Below are 20,580 nucleotides of genomic sequence, written 5' to 3' on the forward strand. Positions count from 1 at the left end.
ATATTAAAACTGATAAACTTTAATCCTGTGCAAACATCTGCTTCATGACCAAGAATAGAAACTCAGCTTGTCAAATGTACTTTGAATACTTGTTATCCACTTTGAAAATCATGCTGAGTTATCTTTTTAAATCACTTTTAATTTTTGTTTTGTTAAAAGGGCCTTGTATGAGCTTTCATGTGTAATAGACAAACACCTGCTATAAACTTTATTTTCCTCTTAACGTGCTCAGACACAGCAGCCATGAGGATTGTAACGTCCTCCTCCCTACTTTTTCTTTCTATAGGTTACTGGCAGTGCTGTTGAGTGTTCTAATGTGAAGTCAGTGCACTGGGGTAACTTTACTTGTGCAGCCTGAAGAGGCTCAGTATCTTTACAGATTGGTGGCTGCTCTCTTTCGAATGTCTTTCTGCTGACTGAAGATAATTTTGTCACTGACTGCATTTCTTTGCCACCTGTGTGTCACCCAGAAGCACTATTCAGCTGTGTCTTCCCTCTTTCCTCCCCACAGAGCTCTGCTTGCCATAGGGATTGTGTGAATGTTCTTGAATCTATATTAGGCAAAGTCAGCCTGGCTAGCTGAGCTGCTGGTGAAGGTGGTCTGAGCCAATCTGTGTGCTGTTGCCTGGACTGGAGAGTGCTGACATGATCTCTTCCACTGGCAGAAGTGTGGAGGATGTAATGGACTGAATTGGGGTGGGAACCTCCTTAGTCAAACCAGCTGTTAGAAAACATGAACTTAGGCCTGTTTCTTTTGTTACTTTATTTTGGAAACTGAGTGCCTGACACGTTGCAGATGCTGCTAGCTACTGTTTTGAAATGGACTTAGTCTGTGTTTACAGTGTGTGTTACAGTGATGATACACAGGCTTTTTCAGTAGCGTGCCATTCTGAGGCAAGATTAGAATTTATGTTTTTGAAAGCTGGGTGTAAAATGTCCAAACAGGCTCCTATTTAAGGGGACTGTTGAAAATTCCAGCCTTAATGACAGGCTGTTATGGTATTTCTCTATTTTGATGTTGCTGAAATGAGAATGTCAGACTTCTGATGGCAAATCATAAGCACAAAAAGAAAAATATGTTTAAAAGGTATCAATGCAGGCTACTAGAAAAAAATGACACTTTAGTGTTCACTTTTCAGTGACATTCACTGTATATCTAGAAAAAATTACTCTTTAGGATCTGTTTCTACAGTATTTTGCATTATAAAGAGGACATTGTGTAGCTCATTGCAAAATCAGTAGCTTTAGTCTCTAATTTGCCCTGCCTTGTTTTGCGGGCGTTTTTTGTTAATAATGAATAGGTGAATTTAATGTGCTGTGGTTGAATGTTTTCCTCTTACGTAATAGCTACACGTGTAGTCATTTGACAGTAATCTGTTCAGCCTTAATGTTAATTGAGTTTCTGCACTCATTTTCAGATGGCCAGATTAGAAGGAACCATTATGAACAAGCTGCAGGTTTTGTGCACTTCTCTGTATTGCTCCAGATACAGTTGCTGCTGGTTTACTTTGAGGTGTCAGATTTAACTTATTTCTCCTAGACTTGCGTGCTTGTCCTTTTAAATAAAGGATGTTTTGGATGACTTCTGCACTTACTTCTGTTGTCATTTCAGTTGATACCTTAGTACTGATTATTACTGTCTTGAACAACATGAGCTTATTAGTAGCTTTTTTTTTTTTTTTTCAAGCAACTAACTACTTTTTAAATTTTTTTTCTTTTAGAGCATGTTGGTGCACTGGATGCCCAAAATATTGTAGCTGTATCATGTGGAGAAGCCCACACTCTTGCATTAAATGACAAGGGTCAGGTGTATGCTTGGGGTCTGGCTACTGATGGGCAGCTTGGCTTGCCAGGAACAGAGGAATGCATCAGAGTGCCCAGGTTAAGAATAATTAGTATATAAGAAGTTATATTTTTAAAATAAAAACTTACTTAAATCACAGTGGTTAAGCTATTTTGCTGTTATAATTAAAAACACATATTAGAAAGCATGTTGTAGCTATGGTACTTGCCTGCTGTAGACAATTTCCTTTCTCTAAAAGTCAGCTTATATGAGAAGTGTGTTACAGATTTGCTTGGTTTGTCGTGTTTATTTTTTTTTCTTGTTCTTTTATTCCTTTTTTTCAAATAGTCATCTACTAAGTATGAGAGCTATGTTGGAAAAATAGGATGAGTATTTTAAGAACGTAAATGGCAATTGATACCTGCCATTTGAGAGAAGTAGAAAACTAAAATTCCAAACTGATTGTGTGAAGATGCCTTTGCTATCTGATCTTCATACTTCAGTTTACATCCCAAAGTTTTTTAGCTGTGATAATATAATACACCTTGTAGTTATAAAAATGAATGCTAGCTGGGTTCACTTGCTTGTTCTCAGACTACTTATAAGCATTCCAGCCAGCTGAAGTCCACATTTTTACTGTGATGAATAGTTTCACTGAAATGAGTGGAACTGTCTGTAGCAGTGTTTTGTATGTTTTGTTTTCTGGTGGTTTTGTTTTTTCTTTACATAGGAAAAAGATACATGCAAGTGATATTTCCGTGGAACACCTAGTAATTTATAACTTTATCATGGCTATCTGTGACATGTATAAATTTGAAAGGTATAAATAGCTAATATAAAGGGGTTTTATTTCTGTATCACCTTTAAAAACCCACAGGCCTTTTAGAAACTCCTGGTTTTCTTATCAAAAGTTGAAAGCATGCTAAATTTAATGTACCATAGCATGTAATTAAAGCAAGTTTTGATTGAAGTTAATGTTAGTAGAGATGAAAATTGAGTGTTCAAATTTTAACAGAAAGTAATTCAGTCTTCATATCTAAAACTGATATGAAGAAGAATGTAAAACCTCTTTTCTTTTGAAAACTAGAAAGCAAGAATAATTTTCGTCTTGGAACCATTATTAATTTCCTGTATTCAGCTGGGTGTCATCTCTTTTGTAGCACATGAACCTCCCTAATTCCTCATTGTGGTCTTTTACTGGATTTATTGTTTGAAAATAAGACAGAACCTCTCTTGAAAGTGTTAGAAAAAAAAGCAGTTTTGACTTAAGACTTTACTAAATAGCTTCTAATTAAAGTTATGATATTTAAATTGGTTTCATATATACTTCAGTGAAAAGGATTCACTTTTGTGCATTACCCTTTAAAATGACTTTATATTTCATACTGTGACTTAGTAGCTTAATTCTTTCTGTTTTCTTACCCTGATAGAAATATTAAAAGCTTATCGGAGATCCAAATTGTTCAAGTTGCTTGTGGTTATTATCATTCCCTAGCACTCTCTAAAGGTAAGCCAAATTCCTCAGCAGCTTTCTATCATTTCTTACCAGTTAATATGAAAGTTTTCAACAATTTATTTCGTCTTTTTCAAAAAGGAGAGTTTTTTAAGAACATGCAGCCACTTACCACAGAGGGGGTTTCAGGTTGGTAGGGGAAGTTAATTAAATGATGGAAGTTTGAATTTAAAAAATAGATGCACAAATATTGTGGTGTTCTGCTTTTTTTTCTTTTGCTTTTTATCATCTTCCTTTCATGGAGCTTCCTTTTCAAATTAATTTTTGTTTCTCTCCTTTATTTTTGGTTCCATTTCTTTTCCATCCTGCTAGCATCCTGCTCTGTCACTAGTCTATTTTAAGCTGTAACTTCAAATTTCTAAGGCTTGCAGGCAATGACATTCTTGTCTGCTTTTCTGTTGCAAAACCTTCGTTTTGCTGTGCATCTATAGTTAAAATTTGATATCACATTATAATACACCTTCTAAAAGGTTTAAACATCTGTCTCAGACTTTCTGAAGTAAGAGAACATATTGGTTGGCCTCGCTTAGGTAGGAGTATGACATGTCTAGTTTGTACAGCTCCCCAGAAATTAATATGAATTCAAATTTGCTGCTTGTTTGTGTCTTCGTGACATAGGGTTGTTGTGGCCAAAAATCCATTTGGAAGAAGCAGCTCCTGGACAGGGTTAATGGAAACTTAGAAACTACTATCTTTCTGCCATTTTTCTTTTGAGTGTGACAGCGTTTCATAGTTATGTGGCTAAAATACAAGCTAAATAAGCTGTGAGGGGGAGTTTTTAATTTTATGCTAAATGATTTTTTTTTTATTTGTGTAGCTTTTACTGATTATATGTGCCTTGATTCTGTACGTGACTTTTCCTGGGCTCATATTGAGTGTTTTCTCTGCCATTATGTACTCACAGCCATCTTTGCCATTATAATGTAGCAAGATTCCTTTGCTTCCAGGACAGGCAGACAGAGATCTTTCTTTATAAGGCATCAAATGACATAAACTTTGTGCTTCGTTGATCATATCGTTAATACAACATTTTTAAAGTTAAAATACATGTTACTTTAACTGTATGTGAAGATTTCAAGTATGTTACTATATAAAAGCTTAAATGAGGCTTGTGACTGGAAATTGGACATTTTTGCATATCCAGTATGCAGCTTCTACAAGATCTCCGCAGTAGCGGAACTCCTAAAGGAAGAGCATCTTAGCTAGCACTCAACTTAGCCAACATTATTGAAACAGGCACACTAAGAGCAATTTTGAGGGTTATCAGTGTGATTTAAACACTCTGACTAAGTATTTGAGTTGAATGTCTGCAAATTAGATGAGAACACTTAGCTTTGTAAGTCAGCAAGTTGTATCCATTTTCAAACTCAAAAGTCTTTGAAGACTGTCTAACTTTTAGCTTCTCTTACAGCAATTAAACTTTAAATAATTAAACTATATTGATTGTATTTCTTGGTGTGTGTTTGTTTTCTTTTAAACAGGAAGTGAAGTGTTTTCTTGGGGACAAAATAAATACGGCCAGTTGGGCTTAGGTTACGACTATAAAAAACAAAACTCACCACATGTGATTAAATCTTTGCTGGGAATCCCTTTTGCACAGATTGCAGCAGGAGGAGCTCATAGTTTTGTACTAACTCTTTCTGGAGCCATTTTTGGATGGGGACGCAACAAATTTGGACAGCTAGGTCTTAATGATGATAATGGTAAGTTGCATTATAGCAGTAAAATTTTGTGCTGAAGGTTTTTGTTTTTGAATCCAAAGACAGCAGTATTCCTAGAAGAGGAACAGATGGAACAAACCTTTGTTGAATATCATTGGAGAGTGTTGATGTCATGTGAGATTGCATATGGAAAACAGTTTTTTTCTCAGTTGTTTTGTAATTAAAATTCTTCAAGTGTTATGTTGAAGTTCTAGCCTGCTTGATTTGTTTTCTTTCCCTGTTCTACATGTTTCTGTGACTTAAACTTTCTGAATGGGACAGAATTAAGATACTGTGCAGAAGTTACAGTTTGAACTGTGTATTAGGTAGATGAAATTGCTTGACAAAACCAGTAATGTATGAAAACTGGTCACTTTGATAATCACAATTTTCTGCCAGCTGTTTCCAAAATTTCCCCAATTAGGGTGTTGATGCTCACTAATGATTTTAATCAAGTGCTAAGGTTAGACAAAAAACTGTTAGTTGTATTCTGTTACAGGCACACTATGTGGAGGTCTCCAGGATGGGAGTATATGCTCTCAGGTTCCTGTAGTACACAGTTCGATGTAGAATAATCCATAGCTTATTCCATGAATTCAGATTTTCTTACTGGTTCATTGTTCTCAACGCCATTTAAAACAAGAAAATTGTGTCGTACTTAGAATGCACATGTGAATTAATTCTTTAAATCTGGTCACACTCATGTAATTAAAAAAAAAAATCCATGTACTTTTCAGAAATTTTCACAGAAGACTTCAGTTGCTTCTATGTATTCTTCAGGATACATAAAACCCCATTTTTTTTTATATGCCATCACTTCTCAGTAGAGTGTCTTCTTTTATGTCTTGATAGTACTTCTTCCAGGCATCTTACAGTACCTGACAAATTTTAAGGCATTAGTGTTTTACATTTTAAAATCCTGCCTTTGTGCAACTGCATGACAAAGTTGAGTTGTTCTGGTGATAGTGGGAAGTTAGTTGTGCTTTCTAGTTATTCACTGTTCCTAATTGGTCCACTCTCTTCCATGTGTAGTAATATTGAACTATGACCAACTGATACCAACTTAAAGAAACACTTTAAAAACATGAAACATGTAAGATCTCAAAACTGCCATTTATTTTCTTATCTCAAGGCCAGTGGCCAGTCTAACCTACTGTTCTATATTTCATGATTTATGTGTTGACATATGATCCTATGCTAGTGAAAGTGAGACTGTTTCCTACGAAATATTTCAGTATTCTAATCTGTTTTTCTGGAATAACACTTTCATCTCAAAAATACATGGACTCTGTCACAATGATGGCATTACGCTAACGAATTCAAAGGGCTTTTTTGACCATGACTGAATTAGAATAAATGAGCAAAACTGTTTCCTGATTTTTAGTTTCAAAAGAAGTGATCTACTGCTGTATTAAATCTTTCAGACAGGTATGTTCCTACGCTGCTAAAGTCACTGAGAAGTCAGAAGGTTGTTCATATCTGTTGTGGAGAAGATCATACTGCTGCCCTTACAAAGGTACAATGTTTTTAGATATGTTGATGCTTTGATTTTTTAAAAATATTTTCAGGAGAAGATGCTACCTGAATAAGGACATAATTCCACATAAAATTTCTTCAAAGTTTATTAGATGAAATTGAGGAGGAAATGGAAGAATGGTTAAATATTTGAAAAAAACTTATTAACTACAAGAAATTTTTCACTATTTTAAATTTTTATCAGATTTAGTGAAATTAAGCATACAAAATAGAGCATTTTCAATGTGACACTGCATGTTGCAGTATTAAAATTATGCAGATACCACAATTTGCATTAGTGTATCCTAAAGAAATTAGCTGTTTTCTGACTGTAATGCCTCTAGCATTGCTGTTCAGACCAAGCTTATTTGGAAGTTGAATTAGCTGGCATTGGTACGTGTGGTAGTTTAAAGTTTTCTTAGTGCATTGCTATTTGCTGTTGTGGTGGGTTGACCTTGGCTGGATGTCAGGTGCCCACCAAGCCACTCTGTTACTCCCCTCTTCAGCTGGACAGGGGAGAGAAAATGTAATGAAAGGGTTGTGGGTTGAGATAAGGACAGGGAGAGATCATACAGCAATTACCATCACAGGCAAAACAGACTTGACTTGGGGAAATTAATGTATTGCCAGTCAAAAGTTGGAGTAGGGTAATGAGGAGTAAACCTGAATTTTAAAACACCTTCCCCCCACCCCTCCTGTCTTCCTGAGCTCAACTTCTCTCCCACCTTCTCTGCCTGCTCCCCCAGTGCAGGGCAGTGGGGAACAGGCATTGTGGTCAGTTCATCACACGTTCTCTGCTGCTCGTTGCTCCTCACTTTCTTTCCTTGCTTCACTGTAGGGTCCCACACATGTGAGACCATCCTCCATGATCTGCTCTGGCATGGGTCCTCTCCATGGGCCACAGTTCTTCTCAAACTGTGTCCCTTGGGCCCACAAAGTGCAGTCTTTCAGGAACAGACTGCTTCAGTGTGGTCCTCACACACGGTCACAGGGTCACTCCGTGTGTCCTGCCAGAAGCCTGCTTCTGCACACAGGGTCACAGCCTCATTCAGGCATCCACCTGTGCCAGTGTGGGGGCCTCCACAGGCTGCAGGTGGATGTCTGCTCCACTGTTAACCTAGATGGGCTGCAGGGGCACAACCATGCTCTTCATCACGGGCTGCAGGGTCATCTCTGCTTCTCTGTCTGGGGCACCTCCTCCACTTCTTCACTGACCTTGGCATCTGCAGAGCTGTTTCTCTCACATATTTTTCACTCATCTCTCTGGCTGCCATTGCACAGCAGCTATTTACATACTGTTGACAATCCAGTAGAAAAAATTGAAGATTTGAATAATCCACTAGTAAATATTGTAGTGTGAGGTTCTGTGAAAAGCTGGTCATATGTTTCAAGACTGATTTAGGGGAAAAAAAAAAGTGTGTTCTGTGTCAGTGCAGTATGTTTGTACAGCAATGTAGGAACTGGTTAAAATAGAGAGCTGGAAAGTGTCCAATTGTCTCATACATAGCTGTTGGCTTATTTTTAACCTTTTTGTAGCAACACAGAATGCTTAATGCTAGTGCTCTTTCTTATTTTAGTGATGAATATGTATTTCAAGAATCAGGTGATGACAAGTACATTTATTGTGTGGTGGGTAGAACATTACATATGTGTCTTGCTTGAAATGATTGGCTCCTGTATGTTTCTTTCTGTGTTTTGGTAGTTGGATTAGATTTCAATGTTTAGGTATAAATCAGTATGTATTAACATTTTGATGTTTCCCGTTGTTCATCACTCAATAAAAGTATCAATCTATCTATAAACAGAACATTTTGAGCTTGCTGCTGATAGCAGTAGAAAACAGTTGTGGCTGACCAAGATTTGAGCAAGTGACTATATCCATTTCATATCTGAATCTATTGAATTCAGAATATTGTTGTAGAAGGCATTAGAATTTTAAAAGTAATTATTTTTAATATTTTATTACTGAAGAAAAAAATGTATTATCATTTACTTTTGGAAAACAGAGGTTTTCAATGTGTTAGTTTGAATTTTTACACTGCAACAAGTTAAAAGGTGTTTTGAAGAATATGATTGTGCATTTGTTTTCCATTTACTTCTGGAAAACAGAGGTTTTCAATGTGTTTGAATTTTTACACTGCAACAAGTTAAAAGGTGTTTTGAAGAATATGATTGTGCATTTGTTTTCTTATGCAAACTTTATTTGCTGTGCTGAAAGGAGAAGGCTGTTTACAAACAATTGTTTTTTGTCCTGAAACATTCCTTTGCTTTTACTGAAGAAGATGTGGCAACTTTGTCAGCTTGAAACTGACACTGATGTATTGTGTGAAGTTAGGGGAATACAGTCCTTAGTGTAAAGAAAAGAACAGTCTGTAACCTACATTCCTTTTTCCTTTTTTAATGTATAGAGCTTAACTCCAAACTTGCTTTAAAGCTGATGGGCTCGATTAAGATACTGAATGTGGTGTAGATGTTGCTGCAATTATTTACATCACTGGTTTGTATAGTTTCACTTTCCCTTGTGTGATAGGCCTTGCAGAAGGACGGTTCTTGGCTTATAGCTTTTGTAGGTGGTACTGTGTACATACCTGCATTCTGCAAGTCCTTCTGAGATTCAGATAAACCTGTCGCTGTTACCCTGACTCAGTGAATGAGGCCGCTGGTTTTTCTCAGCGGACGCTGCCATTTCCGTGATGATTTCCAGCAGAGATCCAGTCTGATGCAGAGTAGAGTTGAAATAAGCAGCTTTACAATTTCAAAACATTTGAAAATGGGAAGTTTCAAAGTTGTTGTAGGGTAAGTTGTGTAACTTGTGATAATGTTTCTGGTTTAACATTCTTTCATTAAAGTTTTTGGTTAATTTCTTTACTAAATTAATCAAAAACACTTTTTTTAAAATTACTTGCCTTATGACAGTGTTGAAATTTCCTGGTTTCTTATGCTTTCAAGTACTGAAGCTGACTATTTCAGTCATACTCTGCATCATCTTCTTGAGGTATTCCTATATATTCTTCCTATTTGGTACATCTTTTAAAATTTATGTTCAGAATTTAAAAGCCAAAGTATACATTTATAGTAGTGTGAGCTTATATACTGTTGAAGTTCATCAAGAAAACTGGAAAAGAGGAAAAGCAAGGATTAGTATCTTTTAATGGCAGTACTATTGTATAATAATATGGAAACTACAGGAACATGATTTAACACAAATAAGGTAATTGTTGTTAGCTGTGCCACAGTTTCATAACTACAGTTAACTTGTAACCTTTCTGTGTCTCGGGATCCACATGCTTGTTTTCTCTCTTTTCTCCACAATTCCAAAATCATCAGACAAAGAGATGTATTTAACCTCTATTTTTGTTAAGTTTCTTGTTCTGAGAGATACTATCATTTTAATGCAAATAATTTATTTCTTTAGGAAGGTGGGGTTTTTACATTTGGAGCTGGAGGCTATGGTCAGTTGGGTCATAACTCTACCAGCCATGAGATAAACCCAAGGAAAGTTTTTGAACTTATGGGAAGCGTTGTCACACAAATCACTTGTGGCAGGTAAGGTCTATTCTGTGCTAACACTATAAATCTTCTAAGTAAATTGTTTTGTATAAAACTTCATATATATTGCAATAGGAAGTAGATTTCTTCTTACCCTTCGTGGTTGGGAAAGACAAGATTGTCTATAACAAAAAATATTTAGAGATCTTAAAACATAGAGATTTAAAAAACATTCAATAAAAGAACCTGTAGGAGGTTATAGTATTTGAGAGGCTCTGATTTTCTAAATGGAAATTGTGAATAATCAATCAGTGTGAAGTGTGATGGTGTTGTTTTTTTTCCTGTCACTTTGTTTCCTAATAAAGAACAAGTGTATTTAGGGAGGTAGATGAGCATCACCGAGGATAAATGTAAAATTTGGAAGCATAAAATGTTTTGTAAATACTTGTAATACTGTATGACACTTCAGTTCCTAATGGGTTTTTATTGGATATATTATAATAACAACCAAGCAATTAGAAAAACTCACAGCACACATGAAAATGTTCTTGTGGAAAGACTTGCATTCTAAGAAAACAAAATGAGGGAAGCAACATAATTTTTTAAGAGATGGGTGCAGCCTGTTTTTTGGGTTAAAGAATGTGTAACTGCAAACCTGTCTTTCCTAGGGGTTTGGTTGACATTGCATGGACCCATTCCCTTTTAATAGTTTATGGAAATTCAATACTGGTTCTTCTCAGGCTTGTGATAGGGGAGAGGGCATCTAGAGTTGAGAAGTATGGGAGGGGAAGGAAGATGCAGTCAATATGGTAGAAACCTCAAATTTCTGAATATCTGGAGATATCTCTAAAGGTCAGACTGCGGCTAAGCAGGAGTTCAAGGCAGTACCTGGCATCTCTGTTCTGTGAACTTTTCCATGGAAATGGAATATTGCCTCTTGGAGTGTAAACAGAGTATTGCCAGTGGGAGTGCACTGCCAGTAAAGAAGCAGAGTATTTGATACTGTGGGACCTTTAACAGACCTTTAACATACTGTTTGACACTATTCTTAGGCTGGCCTGCACAAAGCATAATTTAGGTTTTTGTTACTGAATTTTGTTTGCCCTAGGCAGCACACTACTGCGTTTGTTCCTTCATCTGGAAGAATTTATTCTTTTGGACTCGGAGGTAATGGGCAATTAGGTACAGGAACAACCAGTAATAGGAAAAGTCCCTTCACAGTAAAAGGAAACTGGCTTCCTTATAGTACTCAGTGCCCGATAACCACAGGTAAGTAACACCTGGCATATTTACTTCTTGGATTCCTGTTCCTTTATAGTGTCTTACAAATCTTGAGATTTAAACTGAATATGGGTTATATCTTTGTCCCATACAGTTTGTTTTCACTGTGCTCTGAAGTTCATTTCTGCTGTACGAAATACATGCTTACTTGTGCTGTTGGGTTAGGTCCTTTGTTAGCACTAGAGCTAAAATTTATAGCTGTTAGCCTTTACTTCAGTTAAAGATGGTCTTAGCTATTGTATTGCAAAGATCTGCTTCACTGAGGTTGTGTAATGAAGGAGCTTTTTTCAACTTGAGTGTTAGTTGCAGTGTCCTCATCATTTCTCAAATTCACGTTTCCACCATTGCTTCTCTTCTCTTCCTGTTGCAGACAGTGAGGAGTGTTACTGTGTAAAGAGAATTTTCTCTGGTGGGGACCAAAGTTTTGCACACTACTTTTATCCACAGGTAACACATTAAATGTATTTTTGTTCCAAAGTCTGTCAAAGTTAAATGTTATTTTTTCTGATGCATTGTAAAAGATTTTCATGTTGAAAGTGCATTACTAGTTTGTAACCTTCATCAGAGCAGTGTGGAAGCACAAGATACTAGGTCAATTTTTCAATTGGAGGACCTGGATCCAGTTGCTGAGTGTTAGCTGTCAGTAAGCTCTTGAGGCTTTTTGGTATAAGCTTTTTTCCTGGGTGACAGACTCATGCACTTCTTTTCCTTTCATAAAGGAAAAGGTGATTGAATATTTGAGGTCTTCACTTCTGCCCAGTCCTGCTTGGTAACGCCTGACTGCAGCTCTGCTGTCTTCTGGTCTGTAGCCATTTTAGCATACCACAATGATGAGGAAAGAAATGGAGCTTTTTGCCAGAAGTTAAAGGTTGTGACATAGTTTGTTATGTGGTAGTTTTATGCTAGTCTTACAACTTAAGTTTTTAAAGGACAAGAATTGATCTGTTTGAATTGTAGTACAGAAAGTCTAGAAGGACTTGACAGTAAAAATGGCAGTGTGGGAGCATGATGGAAAGGAAATGCTATTAGAGGATGAGTTGGGAGTTATAAACAAGGTGAAGATACAAGGGACTGTTTCCAGTAGAGCCCAGCAGACACTAGACCACAGAGGTTAATGAAGCATCAAGAGTTGAGCATGTGGGGTGAATACTAGTTTGGTCACAAAGGAAAACAGATTTTAGTGGAAAACATGTTTGTTGTCCAGAAAAACTGAGTACAGGTCAAGCTTGCAGCAACCCTTTTCTCCTACAGCCTATTCTGGTTGTACAGAATCAACAAATTTTCTCGTTCGTTTAATATTAATTCTGATTAACTTGTGGTAAATACTTTTGTATTTGAGAGAAGTTTGTTTAGCAGATGTAGACAGGAAAAACTGCTGATAATATATGCTCAAAACTTCTCTGTTAAAACTTCCTTAAAAACTTTCTTGTTTGCAGTTTTTGTAATTACTGAAGTAGATTCTGACTGACTAATTGAGGTGAACTGGAGACTGTATGAATGCAGTTATTGTGCCTTGCTCTGTACAGAAAGTGTTAGCAATAGATGAACTTTGTTGCTGCTAAAGCATCCCTTTTAGTACTCTTTAGTTTGGTAATTTGTACTGAATTCTGTCAAAGTTCTATGAGTGCTTTACTCCTGGGACTTGTGTGTCCTTGCCAGCTAAGGGATCTCAGCCACAATTTGTTTATTTACTCAACTTAGTTTTTGGGCAGCTCAGTTCCCCAAGTTATTTCATTATGGTTTTAAATGACGTGTGGGCTGGATGCAAGGGAGGAGGCAAGAGGGTTTCTCGTCCTGTTTCTGTAGGATAAAATCAGTAGTACTGATTTTTTGCAACAGCTAGTTGTCGTTACACTGAGTCAACTATGTTGTCAGGCTGCATCCTCATGAAAAAATTGTTTCCTTTTACTAGTTTAACCTTATTTTTGGTGCTATTCACTCTCTTTTTGAACCAATACTCCTACTCAAAACAGTGTCTTGGTTCTGCTCCTCATTACTCTTAGATGTCTTACTGGCATTCATTAGGTATGAGCAGCACATGAAAATGCAGCTCATCTGATGATGCAGTGAATGTTGAGAGAAACATGATTCATTCTCAGGGGAGTCTGAGGGGAGTGGGGTGGGAGAGCAGCTGTCCAAAAAATTGAATGGCTCCTTTTCTGTATGCTCACGGCTTGGCAGTGAGCTAAATGGCTCCTAGAGACTAGGGAGGAGAGGTACTTGCTACTCCCTGTCTCAGGCTGGTTTAGTGTTCACCATATAGACAAGTAGTGTATGTAGGGAGTTTGCCATTAAGTAAGCTGTGGTGTGAAAGAACACACTGATCTAGATGTGTGTGATGCATGCCTGGCTTTCATAGTGAATGCAGAACTGCTAGAACACAGGAAATTTATCCTCGGGCTTGTGTCACAGTAGGGGCCTGGCTAGGCACATTGTCAGTGAGAGATAAAGGGCTCAACCACAGGATTGATTTCTCTGGAAATCAGTTTTACGTGCCTGATTCTTTATGCTTTCTTTAAAATTTAGAACATGGTGCCACCAGATGATTTTAGGTATCCTGACTTTTTGAAGCAGATCTGGACTGTGAATGAAACATTTATTCAAAGATTGCTGAGTTTCCCATCTGGAAGACTTCCTGTAGAGATAGCTAAGTAAGTGATGTTGAGGAAAGAAGTTCTCATAAGAAGTCTTTGATAATTTTTCTTATGTATTGGGTATTAGTGGGGTTTTCTACATACAATAGCAAAGCTATTTTTAGTTACTGATTTTATTAGTTGCAGAGCTTTTGCTATGCTTTCATTCTCATGTTTGTCAAGTAGTTTAGATCTTTGTTTGTGTCATCTCTGTCACAGTTTAGGTGAACATACAAGATTATCTTGTTGCACATCAAAAAAATAATCATACATGTAAAGGTATATGAGAACAGCTCAAAGATTATTGCTTTTGTTTTAATGAAGGAGGATGCAAAGATATTAAAAAAACAGCAAGACTTGCTTTGAGTTGAACTGTCTTAAGCATACATTCTTGAATAGAGTTTTTATCTACTGTTGTTTAATTGTATTAAATTCAGAGTTACATTCTTTGAAGAACGTAATTTATTAGGGATTAAATAGAGGATTTTTTTTAAAAAATTGCAAATGCTAATTTGTAAAAAGAAAACAAAATACATGTAAACTTACTTCATATGAACAATTTCAGTGAAATTGATGGAACATTCTCCTCAGCGGGGTGCCTGAATGGGAGCTTTTTGGCGTTGAGGTAAGTGGTTGGGCTTTGAAGCAAGTTTTACTGTGAACAGAATTAATGGTGGCTACCTTCCTAGTGTCTCTTGTTTCAGCTGTAACACTTTGCCAGTATTTCCTTATCTTAGTGTTACTCTGATACCTGCAGTTTAAAGTTCTCTCTCCTTCACTGGCATATGGTTTGTCAGCTGGCCCAAATGCTGCAGCGTGTCTCCTGCCAGTCTCTGGAAGTGTGTGCTGCCTGGCTGCTAAAAAAACAAATACAACAACAAAAAAAGCAAAACTCATTAATTCTCAGCCACCAGTTGTATATGATTCAAGGGGAATATGTTGCATAGGCTTGTTTAGATTCTAGTGGTTTTACATCATTGTCTTGCAATTAGAGAATTTTTTTTTTCCCAGTTGCTTCAAAAGTCATATAAGAAATGGAATTCTGATACCATGATCTTTCATGTTTTAATTCCTTACTAAAGCTAAAAATTCAAGGTGGAAAAAATTCTTAAGTTGCTGAGAGTAGTACAGGATTTGTTATTTTTCCTTTTTTTTTTCTTTCTGCAGCAATGATGATCATTACAAAACCAGTGCTAGATTCTCAGGGGTTGATATGAATGCTGCTAGACTACTGTTTCACAAACTTATACAGCCTGATCACACTCATATATCACAGCAGGTTTGTGCAACACATTTTCCTTACGTTTGGGATTATCTTTCTGCATTATAGCTATCCAGAAATACTACTGTTATACTTGCTCTGACCTTTATAATAACTTGATTTACTCAATGCATTTACTGCAAATATGTAAAACTATAGTGTGTTATGACAATTAAATAATGCATCAGCATATTGTATTTTAATATTTAATATACTGTCTTTTTTTCTGAATGTATAGTTGTCTAATTTAAACTCTTAATGATTGCTCTCTTGATTATTTTCTTATTTATTATTTTTTATCTAGGTGGGCATTGGTTTAAATTCACAATTGCAATAAAATAAACAGAATTTTATGATGTGCTGTAGGTGGCAGCTAGTTTGGAAAAGAACCTTATTCCCAAATTGACCAGCTCCTTACCAGATGTTGAAGCTTTGAGGCTGTATCTCACTCTGCCAGAATGCCCACTGATGAGTGATGCAAACAATTTCACAACATTAGCTATTCCTTTTGGAACAGCTATTCTGAACCTAGAAAAAGCTCCTCTGAAAGTTCTTGGTAAGAAACTGAATTCTTTACTGTTAAAACTAGGGATCTTCAGGTGAAAATGTGTAGAAATTCCATCAGTGAAGACCTGGTCTCAGCAACACCTGCTGTGTATTTACAGTTCTATAGAATTCCCCAGTGAGAAAGTTAAGGGTTAACAGTGCTTGATGCATAATAAAACACCTCCTCTGTTGTTGCTTCTGGATGAGTTAACTGACCATTCATATGAATTCATCTGGTGTTGTAATTTTTGGACTGATTCCATTTGGAAAGAAGTAAACTGTGTAGTTCAGTGCATTTGATACATATCTTTGCACTTGAAAGTGAAAATTATGAGGTCAGACAGCTAACAAGCTCTAGGCAATTTACAGAAGTGTGGCAGAGCAGATGTTGAGTTGTCTTTGCTTTCACTGCAGCACCCGTTTTGTTGCTTCTGAGCAGTTAGTATTTTCTCACTGATCCTAAGATATGGTCTTCAAATGTAAACCTTGTTATTGTGACTGTCACCTGAAATTCATATCAATTAATTGAAGTTTCAGAATAATTCCTTTTTAATGGAAATATTTTTGAAAGAGTACTTTCTCCTTCCTCAAATATTTCTGCCATGGAACCCATAGCTTGTGTTTGTTGGTAGTTTTTGGTGAGTGTAAAGAATTTGTCTACTGTAAAGAAAAGCAAACTGATAATTTCTTTGAACTGTTGATTCTCTTCCATCACTTTCCATTGCTCTCAGCACTGCTTAAGTTGAGGTTTCAGGGTTTTGAGCCATGTGTTATGTCAGCTGTTACTTCATGATACTGTCAAGTACTCTGGATGAAGTGACTTATTAATGAGTTGGTGTGTAAGAAATAGAGCATTTGAGCAGAGGTTTCACTATTAATGCTAAGAGTAGTTTGCTGTTTAAAAGTCTGCACCACTCTTGCTGTGTTAAATTTCTTTTTTTGAGAGTCTTTGCTATCTGACAGGTACAGTTTCTAGCAAAACATGTTTAGTTAAAAGGATAGCATAGCACAATGTTGTAGTAGTGAGTACTAAGTTTATGTTCACCATTTGTTGACAGAAAATTGGTGGTCTGTCCTTGAGCCTCCACTGTTCCTCAAGATAGTGGAACTCTACAAGGATGTTGTAGTCCACCTTTTGAAGTTGTGCAAGATGGGCGTTCCAGCTTCTGAAAGAAGAATACTTACCAATTTTCTACACACGGCTTTCAGAGTTCTGGAAATACTGCATAGAGTATGTCAATTTTAACCAGTTACTTACCTGTGTTTTTTTGTCATCATCTGTGCACTGTATAGTTGTTAAAAGCAGTTAAGTTACTAAAGAATTTTAAATACTTAGACTTGCATCTGCAGAGATATCTGTAGTTGTTTTGTCTGAACGAATTAACCATGAGAATTCTGGAATCCAATCTGACATGGTAGTAGAATTACCTGTTTTCTTGGGAACACAGACTGACTCAGTCAGTTGCATCTGTGAGGGTACTTGAGAAAGAATTACCTCTTCAGCTTGGAAAAATAGCAAATAAGATCACAAATGGAAGATCAGAGCAAGGTGTGTTTTGAAAAGAATGATCTGCACAGTTTTGGTAAAACAAACATTGATTTTCTGATTTAATTTGTTAGTGTTGTAATGTCCTTCAAGAAAACTAATGAATTTCTGAACTTTGAACAAAAATAGCTCCAGTTTTTCAGAGTAACCAGACTCTGCATGTCAGAGACTGCTGAGGTTTCCCCTCCAACCCCTTATTTTTTTCCCTCTGTACTTTATTCTGGTCCTATGGCATTTTGTGTTTATATGCTAAAAGAACATTTTAGGCACTCTTTAAGGTGCTGGTCATATACAGTATTTGTACAATCTGGCAAAATGGGCACTGGTGTCTAAATTGGACCTTTGTGTACTATAAAAAGCCCTCCTCCCCAGGCTGTCAGAAAGAATGGAAGAGATTTGTGCTTTCCAAGTTGGAATTCATATGGTACAGTTTGCTCAGCGTTTTGTTACCCTTTATGGAGACCATCAAAAGAAGGCTTGAGAGTGAGACTGTTTAGTAACCATCTTCTGTTAGAAATGCAAGATGTCCATGAGATTCCCATATGGAAAGCTATTGTTATATTGATAAATTATTTTGCCACCTTTAGAATTTGTGTCACTGCTTAGGCTTGCAGTAGTTGTAAATCTTAACAGCTGAAGTTGATCTTAAAATGTTAAAGCTTAAAGGGTCATTGTCCAGTTTTAATGTAGCTCTCCTGAATTCTTTTTTTCCCTCTATACTCAACTTTGACTATTTTAGCAACGTTGTAGAGATGTAGTTAAATTTGTACCTACACTGCTGCCCAATGGCTTGTATTGGGATAGTCTTAGAAACTGCCTGTTAAGGACTAAAGTAAGAGGAAAAAATGGGGTGACGTATATGGGATGTTTAATGGATTTAGAATCATGGTTTGGGGGTTGGGGATGGTAGGGGAGATGTTTGAGAAACATAGGCTTAGATTATGTGATTCTGGAGACAGAATTGAGGATCTTGTTCTTCAGTTGCTGCACAGTTGACAGTGCTTAACTATCCTTTGGAAAAGAAGTGTGTGTTGGGAAGGTGTGGGTGCTTCTGGATTAAAAATAGACTGTAGAGACAAGCCTTTGTATAAAGTTATTTTTCCACACCCCTTTTTCTAAGCTTAATGTTTTAAATGGAAACTGTTCTCTAGTCACAGGTAATAAAGATAGTATTTGTACTGTAATTAAGAATATAGTCCATTGTGTGCATGAACCTGTTCTCATCACTGTTCCTGTGAGCTTATATGATGCTCAAAGTGGCAGTGATGTGTTTTGCAATACTGGGTGCTCAGTTGTTTTTCTTTGCATCTCTGATGGGATTCTGCCTAATCCGTGTATCCTTGTCTGTAACTCTGTATTTTGCATTCTTGTTGGCACTGTTGTTTTTCTGGAATTTTTTTAGTGGTTGTGTATCTGTGGCTGACATATCAAGTGCTTGAAAAAACATGGAAAATGTCCTTTTGAAAAACTGTTAAACAAAATACTAATAAAATAAATTGCACTTTAGGTAAATGAAAGAGGACAAGTTATACAGTATGACAGATTTTACATTCATGAGATACAAGATCTGATAGATATCAGAAATGACTATGTCAGCTGGGTCCAGCAGCAAGTATTTGGAATGGTAAGTTGTGTTGGTTTTTATTTGGGTTCTGTTTGGTTTTTTTTTTTTTTTTCCCTTCATGCTTTTTTTTGTTTCTTTTGTCCCTTTAGAGAAGCCCATAGATTCTCTAAAAACAAAGAATCATAGAATCACTTTGGTTTGAATACACTTTCAGTGTCATCAAGTCCAACCAGTAACCCAGTGCTGCCAGCTCACCACTAAACCATGTCCCTCAGCACCACATCTACACAGCCTTTCAGTCTCTCCAGGGATGGGGATTTTACCACTTCTGTGGTCCAGGCCTTGACAACCCTTTTGGGAAAGACATTTTTCCCAACATCCAACGTAAACCTCCCCTGGTGCAACTTGAGGCCATTTTCTCTTCTCCTATCTCTGGTTCCATGGGAGAAGAGACTGACCCTCACTTGGCTCCATCCTCCTTTCAAGGAGTTGTGAAGAGGTCTCCCCTGAGCCTGCTTTTCTCCAAGCTAATCAACCCCAGGTCCTTCAGCCACTCCTCATAAGACCTGTGCTCTAGACTCTTCAGCCTGTGGGCACTTTGTTTTCATAAAAGTATCTTCACAGATCACTGATGCTGAACAGACCCATCTTATGTCAGGTATTAGCTAAGGAAGAATTCTTAATAGGCGCCCTCCTTGTAGGATATCATTCTTAGGACTGATACTGTTCAACATTTTAATCTATCAATTAAAAAAGTGATTTAGAATGCTGTCACTTGAGACGTGCCTTGTCAGTTAAGTTAGGAAAGTGAATGGTGGGAAAACAGTGATAGAAGTTAGGCACAGTCAGAGAGAAAGCTGAAACTGTCTTGGAAAAGCAAGTCTAACAACACAATAGGGAGTAACAGGGGACAGATAACTAACATAATTTTCTAATTTGAGTATAGGAGCAAGAACTGAGATAATTAATTCTTGGAGCTGTAAACAGAAGAGTGGGAAGTGGGAGTAAATTAATGACTCTGCAAAGAATTAGTCAGTTGGATAGGATTTTGCTACATAGTTCTTTGACTTATGCTTTGAAAGAATATTGAGTAACTTAAAATGCTTTCTCTAGCCACCTAAATTTAATTTTTTTGCTGCAGTACCTGGAAGGTCCTGAACCTGGGAGACCTACTTTTGCTGTATGTTACGAATAGAAAGCAAGTGATGCTGTCTACTAAAGAATTAAAATTGCCATGTAAAATAACAGCAGGGAGATTGGGAACCATAAAGGACTAATGAGTCGGTACTGGCAGTCAGGACAGACAGTTGTTTCAGCCAAGCTTATCTGAAAAAATAACTGGTGTGTGACATAGGCTGGTGCTGGTAGCTCAGAGGGACAATAGGCTACATGAGATGTGGAAGCTAGGGATGAGCATTGCAGGGCCTTGGAATTAGGGACAGTTTGTGTATTGGGAACAGAGGAGGGTATGCGAGTGAGGGGTACAGAAGTGGAATTTAAAAGATGCAGCTGCGTTTAAATGGATGTAAACAAACTCAAACTGCATGTGTCATGATTAGGGAAGAAAATACTGAATAAGAGCAAATGAGAGCTGGAAAATTGCTTTGTAATGAAAGTCTTAAGATCTACATGTTAATTAAATTGGAAGACTGAGCAGTAGCTTGATGTTACTGAAAAAATACTAGGTACTTGATTTCCCTTTCATCATCGTAATTTTGTCATGCATTTGTGCCGTTTCAAGTTCAGCAG

At 36.9% G+C, this 20,580-nt stretch overlaps 1 protein-coding gene across 3 annotated transcripts in view; it reads left to right on the forward strand.

Annotated features, from left to right (window-relative positions):
• The window catches only part of HERC4 (HECT and RLD domain containing E3 ubiquitin protein ligase 4), a 32,050-nt gene that overhangs the window by 1,305 nt on the left and 10,165 nt on the right, over positions 1-20,580 (forward strand). For all 3 annotated transcript variants that reach the window (XM_008944810.1, XM_008944812.1, XM_008944811.1), the window contains exons 2-14: positions 1,722-1,881; positions 3,214-3,290; positions 4,778-4,999; positions 6,421-6,512; positions 9,927-10,057; positions 11,109-11,269; positions 11,652-11,728; positions 13,808-13,932; positions 14,480-14,539; positions 15,082-15,193; positions 15,542-15,731; positions 16,780-16,952; positions 18,775-18,891. In XM_008944810.1, coding sequence (XP_008943058.1) covers positions 1,722-1,881; positions 3,214-3,290; positions 4,778-4,999; positions 6,421-6,512; positions 9,927-10,057; positions 11,109-11,269; positions 11,652-11,728; positions 13,808-13,932; positions 14,480-14,539; positions 15,082-15,193; positions 15,542-15,731; positions 16,780-16,952; positions 18,775-18,891 — 1,697 coding nt within the window. The remainder of the gene's footprint in view (positions 1-1,721; positions 1,882-3,213; positions 3,291-4,777; positions 5,000-6,420; positions 6,513-9,926; positions 10,058-11,108; positions 11,270-11,651; positions 11,729-13,807; positions 13,933-14,479; positions 14,540-15,081; positions 15,194-15,541; positions 15,732-16,779; positions 16,953-18,774; positions 18,892-20,580) is intronic.

The sequence above is a fragment of the Merops nubicus genome, unplaced genomic scaffold (genome assembly GCF_000691845.1).
Source record: "Merops nubicus isolate BGI_N331 unplaced genomic scaffold, ASM69184v1 scaffold18527, whole genome shotgun sequence".
NCBI lineage: Eukaryota > Metazoa > Chordata > Aves > Coraciiformes > Meropidae > Merops > Merops nubicus.